Source organism: Oncorhynchus keta, chromosome 37 (assembly GCF_023373465.1).
Source record: "Oncorhynchus keta strain PuntledgeMale-10-30-2019 chromosome 37, Oket_V2, whole genome shotgun sequence".
Classification (NCBI taxonomy): domain Eukaryota; kingdom Metazoa; phylum Chordata; class Actinopteri; order Salmoniformes; family Salmonidae; genus Oncorhynchus; species Oncorhynchus keta.
The window spans coordinates 8,067,588-8,088,692 of record NC_068457.1 but is presented as its reverse complement, the minus strand read 5'-3'; the positions used below and the strand labels follow the sequence as shown (position 1 = coordinate 8,088,692).

General features: G+C 49.2%; 1 protein-coding gene across 2 annotated transcripts in view; it reads right to left on the bottom strand.

Moving 5' to 3' along the window:
• Positions 1–21,105, bottom strand: part of LOC118369970 (neuropilin-2-like) — a 67,799-nt gene that overhangs the window by 13,434 nt on the left and 33,260 nt on the right. For both annotated transcript variants that reach the window (XM_052499049.1, XM_052499050.1), the window contains exons 8-12: positions 11,106–11,250; positions 9,445–9,794; positions 9,156–9,300; positions 2,441–2,521; positions 1,357–1,518 (exon numbers count right to left, since the gene is read on the bottom strand). In XM_052499049.1, the coding sequence (XP_052355009.1) occupies positions 1,357–1,518; positions 2,441–2,521; positions 9,156–9,300; positions 9,445–9,794; positions 11,106–11,250 (883 nt within the window). The remainder of the gene's footprint in view (positions 1–1,356; positions 1,519–2,440; positions 2,522–9,155; positions 9,301–9,444; positions 9,795–11,105; positions 11,251–21,105) is intronic.

Genomic DNA, 21,105 nt, shown 5'->3' with positions numbered 1-21,105 from the left:
ACAGCATTATTAATCAATTTTCTCAGCAGTCTCCTGCAGCGAGCGAAGACAAGGAGAACTCAATCTACAAACACAGGCCTCGTTATGGACGCCGCCAGCACCACACGTTGATATGCTACGGCGCATGTTCTCCAAGCTGTTATGTTTTCACATTTTAAAAGGGAGAGAGATCAAGAGGTTACTGGGTCTGGGTTTTCTGGGTCACGAGAGAGATAAAGGAAGGGAGAGAGAGAGAGAGAGAGAGAGAGAGAGAGAAAATGGGAGAGAGAGGGAGAATGGGAGAGAGAGGGAGAATGGGAGAGAGAGGGAGAGAGGGGAGAAAGGGGAGAGAGAGAGCGAGAGAGTGCGAGTGAGCCTCTCTCTTAGGCTAATGATGATTAGGCTACAATCTTCGACCTACATACCCAGGGATTCCCCGATCTAAAGCCCAGGTGACAGAGATTCCCAACCACTTTGAGCGCGAGCAGGTCCTGAAGCTCTGCCGTCAATTCTTCACAGCTTGCAGCTCGTTAAATATTTCATGGGCCCTATTCGAAATATATCAAATCCAATGAATTTTAAAACAAGGTCAGGATAACAATCCCTTTAACCCCCAGTGGCTGAGTCCCGAATGGCCCCCTATTCCCTATTATAGTGCACTACTTTTGACCAGGACCCATAGGGCCGTCTCATCGGGACCTGGTCAATAGTAGTGCACCATATAGCAGATAGGATGCCATTTATAGCACAGTCAGTGTAAGGAAACCTCAAAGAAAAACTCCAAACTGCTCATATCTTTAATTAATATGCCAAAAGCTTCACTCTTTTTTTGATCTGGGGGTATGTATAAAGGGAACTTAATAATTGCTCTAAGTACATGGAAGTCTACTTAGAAAGCTAGAGATTTGCCTGCAAGGTAATCGAGGGGCAAGAATGTGCGGCTGGGAATAATGGTTTTCCTGGTTTTTTCCTCTGGAATCTCTTGCCTCTGTAGTTAATAAGTGCTATGGGTTCTTAACTTTGTCCTGTCCAGAACGCTCCCGGAACGATCCGTTAGCATCACAGAGTTGTAAGCACAGTCCCAGAGAGCAGACTGGAGGAGTTACACATTATAAGTGTGTGTGTGTGTGTGTGTGTGTGTACGTCTGTGCGGTTGTGTGTGTTTATAAAATTTGCCTCGGCTGAGGCTCAAACAGAGTTGTTGTACCTCCACATGTTCACAAACACTAAACAAGGACTTTACTGTATATCAAGCTAAATTAGCCCAAGTGGCGATCTAACCTCTTTCTTGCCTTCTGAACATGGTTGTGGTGAACCACCATTGCCAACTCTGACTTAGGTGGGGAAGCTCGCTGTGCTATGCTCAGGGAGACTTACCGGTGGGGGGCAGAGTGAGGTTCAGGCCGGGGCCCTGGGCTGGGGCTTTGGAGCTGTTGTGGAGGGACCAATGGAGCGAGGTGCTGGGGTCATGAGTCCAGCCACACAGACCCTGATCAAAGTCACACACACCACCCATGGATGGAGGGGAGGAGCTAGCTCCTGGAGAGAAAGGGTGGGAGAGGGACAGAGAAAGAGAGAGAGAGAGAAAGAGAGAAAGAGAGAGAGAGAGAGAGAGAAAGAGAAAGACAGAGAGAGAGAGAGAGAGAGAGAGACAGAGACAGAGACAGAGACAGGGAGAGAGAGAGAAAGACAGAGAGAGAGAGAGAGAGAGAGAGAGAGAGAGAGAGAGAGAGAGACATCAATCATCAAACATTCTACAATAACATACACTACCGTTCAAATGTTTGGGGTCACTTAGAAATGTCCTTGTTTTTGAAAGAAAAGCAAAAATGTTTGCCCATTAAAATAACATCATATTGATCAGAAATACAGTGGAGACATTGTTAATGTTGTAAATGACTATTATAGCTGGAATATCTACATAGGCGTACAGAGGCCCGTCACTCCTGTGTTCCAATGGCACGTTGTGTCAACTAATCCAAGTTTATCATTTTAAAAGGCTAAATGATGCTCCAGATACTTAACTAGCCTAACTAAAGGCGAACAGTTTTATTGGTTCTTTAATCAGAACAACAGTTCTCAGCTGTGCTAACATAATTGCAAAAGGGTTTTCTAATGATCAATTAGCCTTTTAAAATGATAATCTTGGATTAGCTAACACAACGTGCCATTGGAACACAGGAGTTATGGTCGACGATAATGGGCCTCTGTACGCCTATGTAGATATTCCATAACAAATCTGCCCATTTCCAGCTACAATAGTCATTTACAACATTGACAATGTCTACACTGTATTTCTGATCAATTGGATGTTATTTTAATGGACAAAAAATGTGCTTTTCTTTCAAAAACAAGGACATCTAACAAGGAAATCTAAGTGACCCCGAACTTTTGAACGGTAGTGTACATACACACATAAATGATCTATATGCAACATTTCCACATGCTTCCAGACACTCACCTCTGCTCGCCCGCTGGGCAGTGCTGCTCTCCATTGGACCAGACAAAGTGGGAGAGGCTGTGTTGGCCAGAGTGCTGGTTTCTATGGAGACACACCACATAAGTGTTGTCAGTTACATCCAAGATGCTCAATGTGACATACTCAAAGAAACAACACCGCTCCGTGAATGTGACCACAGCTTTCTGACTAATCAACAGTTTGCCCACGAATACAATTTCACAGACTCGTGCTCACTCCACACGCCTAAATGAGAGTCTGAGGTCATCTCCCTCCCTCCTGTCCTCCCTCCCTCCCCCCCCCAGTTGAGGTGACAGGCTGAGCCAGGTGGTGATAGCCCAGTCATGTTGTGTCTCTTAGCCCAGGCATCTCCCTCCCTCCATGGGTCTCGACCGTCTCCACTGTCTCCACCTCCATCCCACAGCCCAGTCAGACTGGCTGCTGGGGCCCTGGAGGGACAGGCCAGACACCACTGGCTCCATGGGTGATGGATGGGTCTGGCTCATTCAACCTTGGAATGAATGATCACACACACACACACACTCCTTCCAGCAGCACATGGCCTCCCGACTGCATCAGGAATGTTATCGGCAATAAGTAGCCATGTTATTGGGACCAGATGGGACGACCCTGGTTTCGTCATGCAATGACAGAGGGAAAGGTTTGGGTCATCTCTGCATTCCAACCACAGTCTCACCAAGGTCCTAATCATATTATCATACACCCCATGGCCCCCATATATCGCATCATGGGAATGTGTGAAAACTCTGTTCCAGGATCTGTTCCAAAAGCTTGGGAACCACTGCCTTAGAGTATATACTGTACATTCAACTCGTGCTTTCTGATCATTTATGTGTAAAAATGTGTATCCAAGATGGCAACAACAACAAAAGATTCCAAGCATTCATACCTTCGACGACAAACATGGAGGGAAGTTGATTACGTTGTCCATATTAGGACAGATTGAAAGCGAGTCCCGCTGAGAGTGAAACTAGTCCTGCTGGGAATGAGGCTGTCCTAATATGGACACCACAGATGATTGATCCTTTGACATTTCACCGTGACACAACTGCGAGGGGAGAATTTTTTTTTTATACGGGTGAAATGAATGAAACGAACACAGCCGGACGCCTGGCGCTGTGGAAAAACACAACTAGATAGCGCTACATGAAAGAACAGTGCCCAGCTGTTGAGGTCTCTGACTGCGTGACATTAGCCTAACGGTAATGTCACACCCTGTACAGAGGCAATTAGTTGGCCGATCAGATTTTAATCACCAAGGAGCTATGGGGACCCCACCGGCAATACATGAACCCCCTACTCCTCCCTAACCTTTTTCACATCCGACGACCGTGTATCCTGTTATTTTATCCCCCTTATAGCACAAGCCATTCCTCCAAGCAATTGCATCTCTGTGCTTTCAAAGGTCAGGCCTTGTCACAGTGTAAACGGCTTGACCTTTGTGGGGTGTGACAGGGGTGTGCGTGTGTCTGTGTGTGCGTGTAACGGGAGAGAGACTGGGAGGGGTAACGGGAGAGAGACGAGGAGCTATGACCTGCCTGCCTCTCCCCGAGGGCTCTCCTCGGGGAGAGGAGGAAGCAGCTAACAGAGCTGGGCGGAGAGGCCGGCCCTTATACAGTACCACTGTGCCTTTCTCCTTGTGCAGAAGGCCTCCCCGTGCAGGAGGGCCTCCTCGTGCAGCAGAAGCAGGTCTAACCGTGCAGGGAGAGGATCCCCTCAGGCATCAGAAGGCCTCCCCGTGCAGGGAGAGGGACCCTCATGCAGGAATAGACCCTTCAAATCAATTCAAATTTGATTTGTCACGTGCTGAATACAACAGGTGTAGACCATACAGTGAAATGCGTACTTACAAGCCCTTAACCAACAATGCTTTAAGAAGTTTAAGAAAAAAAAGTGTTAAGTAAAAAAAAAGAGAGGTAAAAAATAAAATAAAAGTAACAAATAATTAAACAGTAGCAGTAAAATAACAATAGCAAGGCTATATAAAGGGGGTACTGGTACACGGTTAGTCGAGGAAGCACTGCAATTCAGACCGGAAAGGAGTACAGGGCCTATATGTATCAAGTGTCTTATAGTAGGACGGCTGTTTCAGGATCTACTCAGCGCTCTTATCTATGTTGTGTCATTTATTGTGAACGAAAAACCGATCCTAAATCAGAAGTCCTACTCTGAGAGGCGTGATACAAACTGCACCAGGGGAACTGTCACGTTACAGAGAATACGCTGAACAGCGCTCCAACCCTTCCCCTTTCTCACAGTTCTCAATTCCCCCAGCCCCCTATTTCGCTCCTTCTCTTCTGGAAAACAGCCATAGCACTCTCCAAAAAATATGACTCAGCAAAATATGAGCAAAAAAAAAAAAAAAAAAAAAAAGGAAGTCAATCACGTAAAGAGCCTCTGTAAAACACACACACACACACACACACACACACACACACACACACACACACACACACACACACACACACACACACACACACACACACACACACACACACACACACACACACACACACACACACACACACACACACACGACATTGTGCATGCTTGGAAAAACATGTTGTTTTCCCTTCACTGCCGGACATGTAGGGTTAAGTGTTCTAAGAGTGGGTCACCACCCCCTGTGACACCCACGTCACATGGTAAGGGAGAAAACGCTGGCGCAAACAAGAGTGCAGAGACACAAACACAGCAAAGCCTAAGCATCCTCCCCACACTCTGGATCATCAAAAGGAATAAGACAATGGGCGCTATTTTCGGCAGGCATTAAACCAGCGCAATTGTCAAACGCACGCTCCTTTACAAGTTCGTCCTGTTAATGCCCGCGCTCTTCTATTTTCAAATCCTAGCGCCAGGATTGGTCATTTAGCTGTTTTATATGGACTCGCTTGTGCTGAGTTGGGAGAGGTGGCAATGTTTTAGCCGTGTCCTTAAAAACCTGCGCCCGTGAGGATATTTAAGACCGACCAGAATCTGTTTTTTTTATAGCAATAACGCGGTTGTTTATGGCACGGATTTTGACAGCAGAAGTGCAGCCTATTCAGCCGTGACGTACAGTGCCCATATGCACACGGAACAAGAGAGATGTACTTGTTGTGCCCGTAAACCTCGTATGTAGTATACTTTAGCCTTCCCTCCTCTCAATGAAGGCTGTTTTTTTGTTGTTCTGCCTAATGCATTCCCTCACTTTGCAATACATCTTAAATCACCAAAGCTTTATTAAAATATCAAGTTTGGGAGCAGCAAAACAGTGAACGGACATCCCCTTCTTTATCGATGTACAGTAGGCTATTTATTGTACGTTAGTTTAACCAGCTCCTGTTGTTATTTTGGATGTGCGTAACGTAAACAAACAAAAAACTAAACGCAGGCTATATGCCCATCATTGAAAGAGGTTAGCTTGTTTTCGATTTCGTTTGATTAAAAACACATTCCCTTTTTGGGCTACCCTTACCCTACTATGACGAAAGCTGGTTCAACAGCAATGTGTCTGGTGTCTTTCTTACCCTGGCCATGCATCATCACTTTGGCCATGCATTGGCCCCCAAAAAAGGGTTCTAAATGTTTCACTCTTAGTCAGCATGCTTTTTGCATTATTCACATAGGCTGGTATACATCCCCATTCCAGAAGAGTACATCTTGTCCTGTTACCAATGACGTACTCCGCCAAAAACATATTCAAATGATTCAGTCCTTTAACGCCATATCAACGGTAGGCCCAGGCTCTTCATTGCTTATTGAGAACGTGCCTCACAGATACAATTCACAGGAGCGTAGTAATTTTTTTATTTTAGATGTGCGATGTGTAAAGGCCTTTATTCATTACAACAATGTTGCCTGTCAACACTCCAAACATATTGAGTAAACACCAGATTTTTTTACTCATTACTCATTAGTATAGCCTATGCTATTCAATCCACAATGGACGAGGAAGAGAATATTTCGTGCCGCCCAGCCCAATTGGAGTTGATGACAATGCAAAGACGTCAATAACCTGAGACAACAGCATGCAGTATTAAGCTATGAAATGTGTTGATAGGCTAATGAGTGGCCAAGCCCTGTCACACCTATAATTTATTCATAACTAATCAACATTATTATTTTTTAAATATGCCAAGAATACTGTTTCAATGTCAAACTTGCATTTATTGTGATGTCTATAAAGTGTCAATCGAATACATTTCAACTCTATATCTGACATGGTGTCTTCTTTTACAGGGGGATGTTGTTTAAGCCCATAACCATGTGTGTGAGGTGGATACTTTTGTTTCAAAGTAGATTTCTTCAAGACTACCGAGAAACACTGCGTGACCCTGATTTAGCCCGCTGAGGTAAAAGGTTAAAATAGAACCCAATATGTCCTTGAAGACTGCGAAACAAAGCCTAAGAGAAACCTCCGAAGTTGATCTTGAAAGAAGACACGAGAGCTACCCAGGCAGAGTTTTGTGTTCGATGTGTATGTGTGTGCACCAGTGTGTAAGAAATGAAACCAAAGAATGGACAGCAGAGAGCAGAGAGGGAGGGGGGGGGGGGTGAGAAACAGAAGAGGAGAGTGGAGGAAGAAGGAAGAACAAAAACATTTACAGACCCACGCACTAGGCCTAAGGGTGGGAACAGAGAGAGGAGGAGAGAGAACAGAGCCATGTGTGGGATTTAACAGTGAGAGGGAGAGAGAAAGAGGATAGTGAGATGGTTGGGGGCGAGAGGAAGACGGAGGATAGAGGGAGAGCGAGTGAGAGACAGAGAGGTAAAGGAGAGAAAGAGAGGCGATGGGAGCAAAAAGGAGGGGTGACTAAAGATTTTACAATCCTCCTGTGTTACGAGGCACGACCTTCCAATCCTCCTGTGTTACGAGGCACGGCCCTCCAACCCTCCTGTGTTACGAGGCATGGCCCTCCAATCCTCCTGTGTTTACGAGGCACGGCCCTCCAGCCCTCCTGTGTTTACGAGGCACGGCCCTCCAACCCTCCTGTGTTACGAGGCACGGCCCTCCAACCCTCCCGTGTTACGAGGCACGGCCCTCCAACCCTCCCGTGTTACGAGGCACGGCCCTCCAACCCTCCCGTGTTACGAGGCACGGCCCTCCAACCCTCCCGTGTTACGAGGCACGGCCCTCCAACCCTCCCGTGTTACGAGGCACGGCCCTCCAACCCTCCCGTGTTACGAGGCACGGCCCTCCAACCCTCCCGTGTTACGAGGCACGGCCCTCCAACCCTCCCGTGTTACGAGGCACGGCCCTCCAACCCTCCCGTGTTACGAGGCACGGCCCTCCAACCCTCCCGTGTTACGAGGCACGGCCCTCCAACCCTCCCGTGTTACGAGGCACGGCCCTCCAACCCTCCCACTGTGAACACAATGCTCTGTTGAACACCAGTGTGGCGTTCAACGACTCTCTGGGATCTCCTGCGTGTCCAATAAAGAGACTCCGGTGACAGATTGCAGTAACACAGGGCTTTCACCTGGTCTCAATGCCTTTTTACATGGGGCAGGGTTTTAACGTCGGGACGGCGGCGGTAGGTGTAGCCTCAAGGTGAAGGGTTGCCGGTTTGAATCCCAGCGCCTGCGTGTAGACCTCACTGGGGGCAGCAGCAGGAGAAAGGGATAGGGTGAGGAGGGAGCGACAGAGGACAGCAAGGAGAGATGTAGGGAGGGGAGGAACGCAGCTCATTTGTCAGTCTTTCATGTCGGCCAATCCTGGGTGTGGTACTGAGGGGCGCTAGTCTGTTATTCTGACAGAGAGAGAGAGAGAGAGAGAGCGTGTTTGTGTCCTCTTGTTCCGTGTTAATGGAGGGTTCTGGCCTTGTATCTCCTCTCTAATGGCGTAGTGAGTGAGTCAGAGAAGAGTGGGATAGAAAATGAAGAGGTCCACATCATCCTTACACCACCAAACGGGGCTGTGTACCTTGTGCACACACATTACAGTGTGTAGGTGTTGAGACTTCAGCACAGAGGTTCTGTGTAGGGCCATTAGGAGCCATTGTCTGCTGTGTGTGTTTATGCGGATGTGTTGAACATTCTATTCAGGGTGGGAACAGAGAGAGGAGCCTAGAACCAGTTCAGGGGAGATGAGATGTGTGTGTGTACTGTGTGTGTGTGTGTGTGTGTGTGTGTGTGTGTGTGTGTGTGTGTGTGTGTGTGTGTGTGTGTGTGTGTGTGTGTGTGTGTGTGTGTGTGTGTGTGTGTGTGTGTGTGTGTGTGTGTGTGTGTGTGTGTGTGTAGGTGTTGAGCCCACTGTCTGGTGCTGTAACTCAGGCGTCCTGTGTCGGCCCGGTGAAAGGCAGTGAGAGGCCAGATGTGTCTACTGCCTCACATCTGGATAGCAGACCATACCAGCAGTGTGTGTGGGGTACCCTAGGGACCGATTCCTCAGAACCCGTCCAACCCTTTCTCTACTCCTTGAAACTTTAACCTTCACTCTTTCCAAGTCTCCCCTCACTTTTCCACTTCCACTTGCAATCCAACCCCCAAATCGTGTATCCAGTAGACTCACAGGTGATATATGGTATGCGCACGCCAGCACACTTTAAAAAATATATATATTTGTGGAGTATTTTGACAGTTATGAAATGACAGAGATGAGAAACCGCTGGAACGCTTGGAGCGGGGATTGAACCCCGGTCTCCGGTAGGGGAGACGAGTGTACATGTGTCTAAGCCGGGAGTGTTATTGTTAGAACCGCGGGCTCAAGTGTTACCTGGCACGTCACAGCCCAGTATTTCCACTCTCATCCCGATCCCGGCAGGAGACCACCTCTCTGGATAGATCCTGATGAACTGGGCCAGGGTCTCCTCAAAGCGCCGCAGCTCAGGGGTGTCGTAGTGGGTATTCCCCTCAAATATCTGCAACACACACCGAAACAAAGCAGAAATATTGAAATCTTGATATAGATGATTGAAAGGAGTATAGAATCACACTTTAGACGGACACACACACACACACACACAACCCCCACCGTTACATATGTCCCCCTCCTCCACACCCACCTTGGGCAGGCTGGTCTTGCTGTCCATGACGTACCCCCAGTCCTTCCCGTTTAGACCGTGCGCCACGCGGTACTTCCTCACAAAGGCCCTGTTGTCCGTGCTGCTTGCCCCTTCTCCGCCCCTCGCCCCCTGGGTAATGATCCCCCGGACCATCCTGGGGACACCCAGGTCCACTTGGAGCCACTCCTCCCCAGCCAGGGGCTGAGCGGGGCCGGGGAACCAGCCCGAGTGGCTGGCCACCAGGCGGGCGTTCCCAGGGGACCACAGCATGTCTCGAGCCGACGAGGCTGAGATCTGGGCGTCGGGGAGCAGGCCAGAGAGGAGGCCCTGCATCTCAGAACACGGAGCATCTGAAGTTGGGGAGGAAGAGGAGGAGGGAGAGGGACGAGGAAGGGAGGGGGGCGGAAATGATTTATTGAAAAAAAAAAATCCTCTTTCTTTGGGTCAATGTCATACATTACACAAAACGATCACATTTCAACCCTCACATAAAGAAGGAGGAAGAGAAGGGGGAGGGGTTACAGGAGCTGAGAGAGAGATGGAACTAGGAGAGAGAGAGAGGGCAGAAAGAGCGAGGGAAAGAGAGAGAGGGAGACTGGTCAAGGGAAGAGAGAGAAAGCGGTCGGCGGAGGAGATTAGCGAGGAAGAGACCGAGGGAGAAACAGGAGAGAAGACCAGAGACAAGACGAGACGGAGTGAGACAGAGAGAGGAGAGCATTAGTAGGGTTGACGGTTAAGAGCACACAGATCAAAGTTTCATGCTGTTATGTCACAGCACTAGCAATGAATGTAAATGATGGATAAATGGCAACATAAATGTATGTGTGTGTGTGTATCAACGTGAGGTCATCGTGCATGTCTTCACGTGAGTATGTGTGTACCTGAACGGTGAGCACCACTTGCAATACTAGCTAATGAGTGCTACTCTCTCTCTCTCCCTCTCTGCGAATCACAGTTCAAGATTTACAAGTGAACAAGAGTGACATGAATGATTGATTGTGACCCTTTCTTGTGACATACTGCATCTGCGATATTGTAGAGGGGTTGAGAGAAAGTAGGTTGGTATCCCAACATCAAAAACAGTGGAAAGGGCAGGAGAGGAAGAGGGGGGGGGGGGAGAGAGAGAGAATTATTCAGAGGTAGAGAAAGGAGGTTGATCAAGAGAATTGGAGTAGGTGGAGAGAAAGAGGGAAAAGCAAGGACAGAGTATGGAATGAGAGAGAAAATGAAAGTGAGAAAAGAATGATCACGAGGGAGAGAGGAGGAAAGGGAGCAGAAACATAGTAGAAGGATAGAGAGAGTGAGAGAAAAGACGAATACGGAGAAGGGAGGGATTGGAGACGCGCTGGCTGGCTGAGAATGGAGTTCAACTTTTGATTAGACTAATGCGCTGGTTAACGTTGAGAGTTCTTCTGTGTGTCTGTGTGTTGGCGCTCATGTTACTGCGTAGTTAATGCATAAACTGGCTGGCGTTTCTTCTAAGGGGATTTTTTAAAAACTTTTCTTCACTGACAAGAGCAGAAGATGCCGGAAACACATTTTGTCCCCCCAAAAAAAAAGAGACTCTGTTTTTACGTGCAGTGGGACAGAGGACATAATGTAAAGGATGTCTCAAATAACTGAAACATCTCTTTTCCCGTGGCTCTCACACACACACACACCTATGATCTGACAGCCGTAGAGTTCGAAGCGCAGGGCAATGCCGTTCTTCCAGCTCTGAGGCCGGATGCGTACGAAGCGGGCCAGGACCGGCTGGGGTACGCGGTTCAACACCACCTCAGACGGGTCTGTGTTAGCATGGAACATCTGGGGAACACACAGAGAGGGGTATGTGGTTAGACTTTTACACCAACCGAAAGATACCGCACACATTTTATACCACACACACACACACACACACACACACACACACACACACACACACACAAAGTCCAACGACTGTTGCTGCCCCTATGCATCAGCCGGCGTGATGGGGCTGAGTGAGTGAGTGAGTGAGTGAGTGAGTGAGTGAGTGAGTGAGTGAGTGAGTGAGTGAGTGGCACGGTGAAAGGAGATGCTTGCTGCACTTGATCTCGTGACCGTAAATCACTCTGGATAAGAGCACCTGCTAAATGACCAACATGTAAATGGGAATTAAATCGGTGTGCTGCAGGTGTGTGGAGCCAGGAGGTGTGCTTGTCAAAAAGAGGGCATGATGTCCTCACATTGCAAACAATCATCTTGGGAAAAGTGAAGAAGTGTGCGAGCAAGTCAGAGTAAATGTTTCAGCTACATACTATCTTCAGTTCTCTCCCTCTCTCTCTCACTCGCTCGCTCTCTGCCACACACACACACACACACACACACATCCATAGCCCGCAGTGTGAGTCTCGCTTCGCTGCACACACACAGAGCCACAGCTAAGCACAGACAACCTAAACACAGATCCAATGACACCCACCCAGCTGTCTGTGTTTGTGGGGCAAAAGGTGAGGGCTGGTAGGGGTTTCGGAAGGGCAGACACACACACACACACGCACGAACACACACACCCACACTCCCCTTCCCACACCACGCACGCACACTACCACCCTGGGGGGACTAAACAGTGGACAGAAATGCTCTAGGGACATGACAGGGCAAGGTCGGACAGGATTGGGTGTTCTGTAAAAGTAACAGGATGTGTCTGCAGGAGGGCAGGACAGGACCAAGGACAGCTTCCTGTGGCATCCGCCCCACAAACGTCCGCCGCCCTCCTTCACACCTCCCTTCCTCTCTTGACCCCTCAGGGAGAGAGGTTAGAGGTCAGAGGATACATGTGACTATGGGAGAGGAGGCTCTTCCTGTTCACGGGAAGGACACAGACAGACAACAGACAGATCATGCTCGTGGGAGGAGAGGAACAAATGGTGAGAGACGGTCTGACCCATCTCATGTCCGATCCCTCGATCTGGCCTGGAGGTCGTCCACAAACCCCACCCCATCAAAACACCTCTCTCTCTTATTTCTGTCTCTCACTCACTCTTTCCATCGCTCTCCCCCATCCTTCTCTCCACCCTCTGTCCATCTCCCCCTCATTGCCTGAAACCACAAGGCCGTCCTCTGGCATGGGATAACACACACACACACACACACACACACACACACACACACACACACACACACACACACACACACACACACACACACACACACACACACACACACACACACACACACACACTCACTCACTCCGAGTGACAGTTATAACAGTTCATTTACAGTTAGAACAAGTTTGGACTGTCCAACTCCAGATACCACAGGTAAAAGCTTAATCAGTTAAAACAGACACTGACTGTGTTTCAAATGGGACTCTATTTCCTATGTAGTGCACTACATTTGACCAGGGCCCTAACAAAGGCAATAGGTTTCCATTTGGGACAAAGACACTGTAGAAACACGTATTGTGGCCCAAGATGCACCAGATGGACAGCCAGGCGTTACACCAACTGACCACAGAGGGTGCCAGAGCTAAAAGGTTTAATAAGGCTTATTTAAAGCAATGTTTTTGCATGAAATGCAGGCCTATTGTCATACGCAATGTAGGCCTATAGTCAAATAATTGAATGTGCTTTCAATCTGTCTCTTTTGCTCTTCTCCTTTGAGTCTGGGTCTATGGCCATTCTCTTGCTTTCCCTCTCTCTCTTTCCCTCTCCATATCCTTCCCTCTCTCTCTTTCCCTCCCCATATCCTTCCCTGTCTTTCCCTCTCTCTCTTTCACTCTCCATATCCTTCCTTGTCTTTCCCTCTCTCTCTTTCACTCTCCATATCCTTCCTTGTCTTTCCCTCTCTCTCTTTCACTCTCCATATCCTTCCTTGTCTTTCCCTCTCTCTCTTTCACTCTCCATATCCTTCCTTGTCTTTCCCTCTCTCTCTTTCACTCTCCATATCCTTCCTTGTCTTCCCCTCTCTCTCTTTCACTCTCCATATCCTTCCCTCTCTCTCTTTCACTCTCCATATCCTTCCTTGTCTTTCCCTCTCTCTCTTTCACTCTCCATATCCTTCCTTGTCTTTCCCTCTCTCTCTTTCACTCTCCATATCCTTCCTTGTCTTTCCCTCTCTCTCTTTCACTCTCCATATCCTTCCTTGTCTTTCCCTCTCTCTCTTTCACTCTCCATATCCTTCCCTCTCTCTCTTTCACTCTCCATATCCTTCCTTGTCTTTCCCTCTCTCTCTTTCACTCTCCATATCCTTCCTTGTCTTTCCCTCTCTCTCTTTCACTCTCCATATCCTTCCTTGTCTTCCCCTCTCTCTCTTTCACTCTCCATATCCTTCCTTGTCTTTCCCTCTCTCTCTTTCACTCTCCATATCCTTGTCTTTCCCTCTCTCTCTTTCACTCTCCATATCCTTCCTCGTCTTTCCTTCTCTCAGACTATTTGTATTATATTTTCCCGTCTCATCTCTTCTCACCTCTGTATGTGTCTGAGGCTATAATCATTCTACCAACCTTTCCTTCACTCTCTCTTCCTCACTTTCACCCTCGCTACAGTGTTTTCAATCTCTCTATGTCTTCCGGTCTTCCTCTCCCTGTGTCGGAGGCCACTCTGTCCCCCGGTATTTTGTTTGGCCCTGTGCACAGTGTGTGTGTGTGTGTGTGTGTGTGTGTGTGTGTGTGTGTGTGTGTGTGTGTGTGTGTGTGTGTGTGTGTGTGTGTGTGTGTGTGTGTGTGTGTGTGTGTGTGTGTGTGTTGTTGTGTGTGTGTGTGTGTGCATGCATGTTCACACAGATGTGTGTGTCTGTGTGTTAACCTAACCTCCATGAGTCCAAACCACAAACTGTCCCCCAGAAGTAAACATAGACAGTTGTCACCTACTGCCAGATGGTGTAGAGATAATGTCACTTATCTTTTAACGGCCCAAACCACCGTTCACCACACAGACTCGTCCTTAGACTTAAAGCTACATTTTAGAACTTCCTTTTCTCCACAAGGAAACTTCATTTTGTGATGTCAGGCACATTCAACATACCTTTTTTTTGTGTGGGGGGGGGGAATGAGGGTTTTTAGAAAATAAAGAAGGATAAGAGAGAGAGAGGGAGAAAGAGAGAGAGAGAGAGAGAGAGAGAGAGAGAGAGAGAGAGAGAGAGAGAGAGAGAGAGAGAGAGAGAGAGAGGGAGAGAGGGAAAGAGAGAGAGGAGTAAGAAAGAGAGAGAGAGAGAGCGAGAGAGAGAGGAGTGAGAGAGAGAGAGAGAGAGAGAGAGAGAAAGAGAGAGAGGAGTAAGAAAGAGAGAGGAGTGAGAGAGAGAGCGAGAGAGAGAGGAGTGAGAGAGAGAGCGAGAGAGAGAGTGAGAGAGAGAGAGAGAGAGAGAGAGAGAGAGAGGGGAGAAAGAGAGGAGTGAGAAAGAGAGAGAGAGAAAGAGAGGAGTGAGAAAGAGAGAGAGAGGGAGAAAGAGAGAGAGAGCGAGAGAGAGAGAGAGGGAGAAAGAGAGAGAGAGAGCAAAGGGGGTAGGAGATAGGAGAAGGAGAGTCGTGCTGCAGACATCCCCCGTCCCCTCTGTTTCCTCTTCCTCTCTCTAGTCACACCCTGAACCCTAACCCCTGACCTCAATAACCCTATCAGCAGGGTCAAAGGTCATTCAGCTCATTTAGACACCTGGACATTTGCTGGAAACAGGTGAAGGGTCATAAAACGGTGTGTGTGTGTGTGGGTAAGAGTTGATGCTTGGATATATGTGTATATAGGAGTGTCTATGAGTTCATGTAAGAGCATGTGTACGCTGTATGGACATCATGTGTGTGTTCATGCAAATGACATGATTGTGTTATTGTATGTGATGGTATGGGTATGATTGTGCCACTGCTGCCATAGCAGATTATCGGTGTCATTCAGCCAGTTGTCTGGGCGAACTTTGTAATCTGCCTGACGACGGGAGGGAATGGGGGGGGTAACCAGTCTAGCTCCGCCCTTACTCAACACACGGGACAAAGAGGGATAAATAATTAACATTGTCATGTTGTCTCCTCATGTGGCAGGTCATGAAATGATAATGAACCCCCCCCCAACAAAAATCTTAACCCACGCTACCCTAGCCCTCCTGCACCAGTTCACACACATATACACACCCACATTTATGTGCCGGTCAAATGCCTGGAGCGGATGGACACCGGCGGGACAGAGGCACCATGGATATTTAACTATTGATGACCCTCCGGGGAAGAATGGGGTCACCGCGAAAGAGAGGGAGTGTGTCTGAGTGTGTGAATGTGTGCAGAGTAGTGGAAGGAGATCGTGTCAGACTAGGCTGAGTCTCACTGATGAAAACAAGATGGAGAGAAAACAGAGAGTAACAACTGGAGACCTACCGTAGACAGAGAAGCTCTACTCATCCTGAGATGATCTATTTGCCTTCTCTCCCTGTCCCTCCCTCTCCCTGTCCCTCCCTGTCTCTCCCTCCCGCTCTCTCCCTGTCTCTCTCTCGCTCTCTCTCTGTCCCTCCCTCTCTCTCTCCCTCCCGCTCTCTCCCTGTCTCTCTCTCTCTCTCTCTCTCTCTCTCTCTCTCTCTCTCTCTCCCTGTCTCTCTCTCTCTCTCTCTCTCTCTCTCTCTCTCTCTCTCTCTCTCTCACTCTCTCCCTGTCCCTCCCTCTCCCTCCCTCTCTCTCTCCCTCCCTGTCCCTCCCCCCCTCTCCCCCCCTCCCTCTCCCCTCTCCCTCTCCCTCTCCCTGTCCCTCCCTCTCCCTGTCTCTCCCCCTGTCCCTCCCTCTCTCCCTGTCCCTCCCTCTCCCTGTCCCTCCCCCTGTCCCTCCCTCTCTCCCTGTCCCTCCCTCTCCCTGTCTCTCCCTCTCCCTGTCTCCCTCTCCCTCCCTCTCTCCCTGTCCCTCCCTCTCCCTGTCTCTCTCCCTGTCCCTCCCTCTCTCCCTGTCCCTCCCTCTCCCTGTCTCTCTCCCTGTCCCTCCCTCTCCCTGTCTCTCTCCCTGTCCCTCCCTCTCCCTGTCTCTCCCCCTGTCCCGGTGCTTTTGGCACACCGCTGCCATCTCTGCTGTGTTTCCCTTGAAGCTGATGGCACCACAGGGAGATGTGGCCAAGCTCTGCACAAGACATTATTCTCTCTGTCTCTCTTTCCATCCATCCCCCCCCTCCTCCCTCCCTCCCCCTGCCCTCCTTTTCTCGCTCCGTATGAAGATGTTGACAGTAGGAATTGGTTCCAACTGGCTGCTCTCCACTAGTGGCTTGAAGAGGAGGCCAGCAGGGCTGAGGAGTGTGTGTGTGTGTGTGTGTGTGTGTGTGTGTGTGTGTGTGTGTGTGTGTGTGTGTGTGTGTGTGTGTGTGTGTGTGTGTGTGTGTGTGTGTGTGTGTGTGTGTGTGTGTGTGTGTGTGTGTGTGTGTGTGTGTGTGTGTGTGTGTGTGTGTGTGTGTGTGTGTGTGTGTATGCTGAGGTACAGCACTCCTTTGAAATGGTCTCCCACCCCCTCAAACATTTGTTTTTGTCAATGCCTCCCACTCTGCCCCACTTCCCTCATTTCTCTCTCATCACACTGCAAGTGTGTGCGTGGGTTAGTGTGTGGGTGAGTGTGTGTGTGTGTGTTAGGTGTATGTGTGTCTACATGCGTATGTGTGTGTGTGTGTCTATGTGCTTGAGCGTGTAAACATGCCTGCGTATATGTTTGTGTGTGTGTGTGTGTCTATGTGTGTGTGTGTATATGTGTGAGTGCGTGTGTGTATATGTGTGTGTCTATGTGTGTGTGCGTGTCTGTGTGTGAGTGTGTGTGTGTGTGTGTGTCTATGAGTGTGTATATGTATGAGTGTGTGTGTGTGTCTATGAGTGTGTATATGTATGAGTGTGTGTGTGTTTGTGTGTGTGTATATATGTGTGAGTGTGAGTGTGTGTGACTGAGAGTAACAGGCTGTAACTGCAGCGTGGGCTGTTTTTCTCCCAGGTTACAGAGTGGCAGATTTAGCACAGTTAGACAATGCATTTCCGCGACACACACCATGTCTGTTTATTATTTGGGCTAACGTGAATCCCCCCAGTCAGGCACAATGTGTGTGTGTGCATGTGTGTGAATGTGAATGCATGCGTTTGTGTGTGTATGTATGTATACGTGTGCGCGTGTGTGTGAGTGTGTGTCAGAGTGCTGCTGATATACCGCTCCTGTGCGCGTGAGTGTGAGAGAGCTGTGTCAAGCATGATGCCTATTTAATAAGTCACACATGTTCCAACAACACGCTGCCAGTCACACACGTTCCAACAACACGCTGCCAGTCACACACGTTCCAACAACACGCTGCCAGTCACACACGTTCCAACAACACGCTGCCAGTCACACACGTTCCAACAACACGCTGCCAGTCACACACGTTCCAACAACACGCTGCCAGTCACACACGTTCCAACAACACGCTGCCAGTCACACATGTTCCAACAACACGCTGCCAGTCACACATGTTCCAACAACACGCTGCCAGTCACACATGTTCCAAAAACACGCTGCCAGTCACACATGTTCCAACAACACGCTGCCAGTCACACATGTTCCAACAACACGCTGCCAGTCACACATGTTACACACTGCCAGTCACACACAGAGGAAGAGGAACAGTAATTTGGCACCAATGGAACTCTATGCTATGATGCCATTTCAGTCAACATCATAGACATGGGGTGTAGTTTACTAGGAACCAAACTGAGGCAAACTGGCTGAAACGGGGAGGGAGCCAACTGAGCTTTAACAATAAGAATAGCTTATTTTCTGTTTGCCGCGGTGTGTACTAATGAATAAGGCCCTGGTGCTACTTGCGTGATTCTTCAGATCCGCTTTATGAGAACTGCTAATGTTTCCAACCTTCTGTCACTCACTGCGGAACAGTGACTAGAGACCTCCAGCTGCTGTTTCCGTGTGTCGGCACCCTGCTCCCCACTGCTCACACACACACACACACATCCTCACACACACACATCCTCACACACACACGTGTGCACATCAATAAATACAGACGCAGACATGCACAGATTCACAAACAAACACAACCTGCAAACACAAGTCTCAATCCCTTTACTCATACTGTAGTTGACTCATACCTGACGATACACCACCAAAGCCAAATCTGGACGACGTATCACCAGTGTGACTTGCACGCACACACACACACACACATCGCCCCCCCCACACACACACACACACACTCCGACATTCCCATAACCAGCCCGTTAGTTTAGATAGAAACTAACTGTTAAATGACAATCAGGAGGGCAAATGTCCTTTCATTGCCATGCCCCCCCATCGTGTTCCCCGGTTTAAACACTTAAAGGATCTGTAAGGGCTGAGGGGCCAGGCTATAACTCCAACTCCGCGTGTCTGTCTGCACGCCACCATTGTTGGATTAACCGTCAGGGAACATACATACAGACAGGGGACGTTCGAGCTTGAATGGATCCAGATAACGTCCACTGAGAGGGCATTGAAAGAGGCGGTTAGAATAAGTATTATGACCGGTTTCTATGAGGTTTAGGGTGTGTGTGTGTGTGTGTGTGTGTGTGTGTACCAGACCTGTGCGTGTGTATGAACCAATAGAATCATCTAAAAATGTACAAACCCTGCCCATCTATTTGAACCTATGTCTGGTATGCGCATACTGTATGTATATTACTAGATGTATATTATATATATGTATATTACTGTGACCCCATTCTCCTAAACACACATCCCTTGTTCAAAATTGATCTCCAGTCCAGACAGACAGCTCTAAGGTCAGCGGTGGTGTGTGTGGGGGAGGGGGTGGAATTTCCAGCTGTTTGAGTTTTTAATTTAATTCTAAATCCATTTCCTCAAATAATCGCTTCACAGACATTGTATGCCCCCCACCGTCACCCAAAGCTGAAACAGACAGACTGCGGCCCCAAAGAAATTAAAATAAAAAAAACAGATTATTCTCCCCCTCTCTACAGTCCACAGTGGCTTTAACATACACATCTGGGTCAGAGTTCACGTTTACATTTTGAGTATGAGTATTATATTCCTACCTTATCCCATTGACAAACATAAACAAACTCAAGCACACACACACACACACACACACACACACACACACACACACACACACACACACACACACACACACACACACACACACACACACACACACACACACACACACACACACACACCTCTTCCACACTCCAGCTGTGTTTACAACCCTACTGGTGTGTGTTTGTGTGTGTGTGTGTGAAAGCGTGATGAATAGCAGAGATAGATATGGGCACACAGAGGACTCTATTGTTCATGTTTGGCAGGTTCCTCCCTCCTTCTTTCCATCTCTCCCTCCTTCCCTCCTTCCTCCCTTCATCAGGAAGACACTTCATGGGATAGGGACATGACTCATGTCAACACACATTCCCAACAGGAATCTGAAACTAATTCCCAGTCATTCCCACAGTATCATCGGAACAGCATCAACAGAGCAGCTAACTCTCCTGGCCTTGATAACTGGGATATATTTCAGGCAAATTTAAGAAACGTTTGTATATTTTATAAAACAGCCCCAATACAACAGCTTCAATACCTCCTCACTTAGAGCCAAACTATTCTCATCTTCAATATGTTTCAAATGCTTTGGTGTCACGACTTCCGCCGAAGTCGGGCCCCTCTCCTTGTTCGGGCCCCTCTCCTTGTTCGGGCCCCTCTCCTTGTTCGGGCCCCTCTCCTTGTTCGGGCCCCTCTCCTTGTTCGGGCCCCTCTCCTTGTTCGGGCTCCTCTCCTTGTTCGGGCCCCTCTCCTTGTTCGGGCCCCTCTCCTTGTTCGGGCCCCTCTCCTTGTTCGGGCCCCTCTCCTTGTTCGGGCCCCTCTCCTTGTTCGGGCCCCTCTCCTTGTTCGGGCCCCTCTCCTTGTTCGGGCCCCTCTCCTTGTTCGGGCCCCTCTCCTTGTTCGGGCCCCTCTCCTTGTTCGGGCTCCTCTCCTTGTTCGGGCTCCTCTCCTTGTTCGGGCCCCTCTCCTTGTTCGGGCCCCTCTCCTTGTTCGGGCCCCTCTCCTTGTTCGGGCCCCTCTCCTTGTTCGGGGCTCCTCTCCTTGTTCGGGCCCCTCTCCTTGTTCGGGCCCCTCTCCTTGTTCGGGCGGCGTACGAAGGATCGACGTCACAGGCTTTCTAGCCATTGCCGCTCCATTTTCTCATTGATCCATTTGTTTTGTCTGGCAACCCTGGTTAGCGCGCACTGCGCCCGGCCCGCCACAGGAGTCGCTGGTGCGCGATGAGACAAGGATATCCAATTGTGCGTCACCTCACGGACCTCCCGGTCGCTGCCGGTTACGGCAGAGCCTGGGTACGAACCCAGAGTCTCTGATCGCACAGCTGGCGCTGCAGTACTGCGCCCTTCACCACTGCGCCACCCGGGAGGCGGTTTTGCGCATTTTTCATGTTTGCATATTGGCTGGAGGTTTCGACGCAGTGGCGTCCATCTGCTGGCTTCTCCTGCCTCAATAAAGTGTGTGCCTGTTCACAACACTCTGCTCTCCTGCACCTGACACCGCTCCCTCCCGGTACGCACCGCTCCCTCCCGGTACGCACCGCTCCCTCCCGGTACGCACCGCTCCCTCCCGGTACGCACCGCTCCTTCCCGGTACGCACCGCTCCTTCCTCCCTCCCGGTGCGCACCGCTCCCAGTACGCACCGCTCCCAGTACGCACCGCTCCCAGTACGCACCGCTCCCAGTACG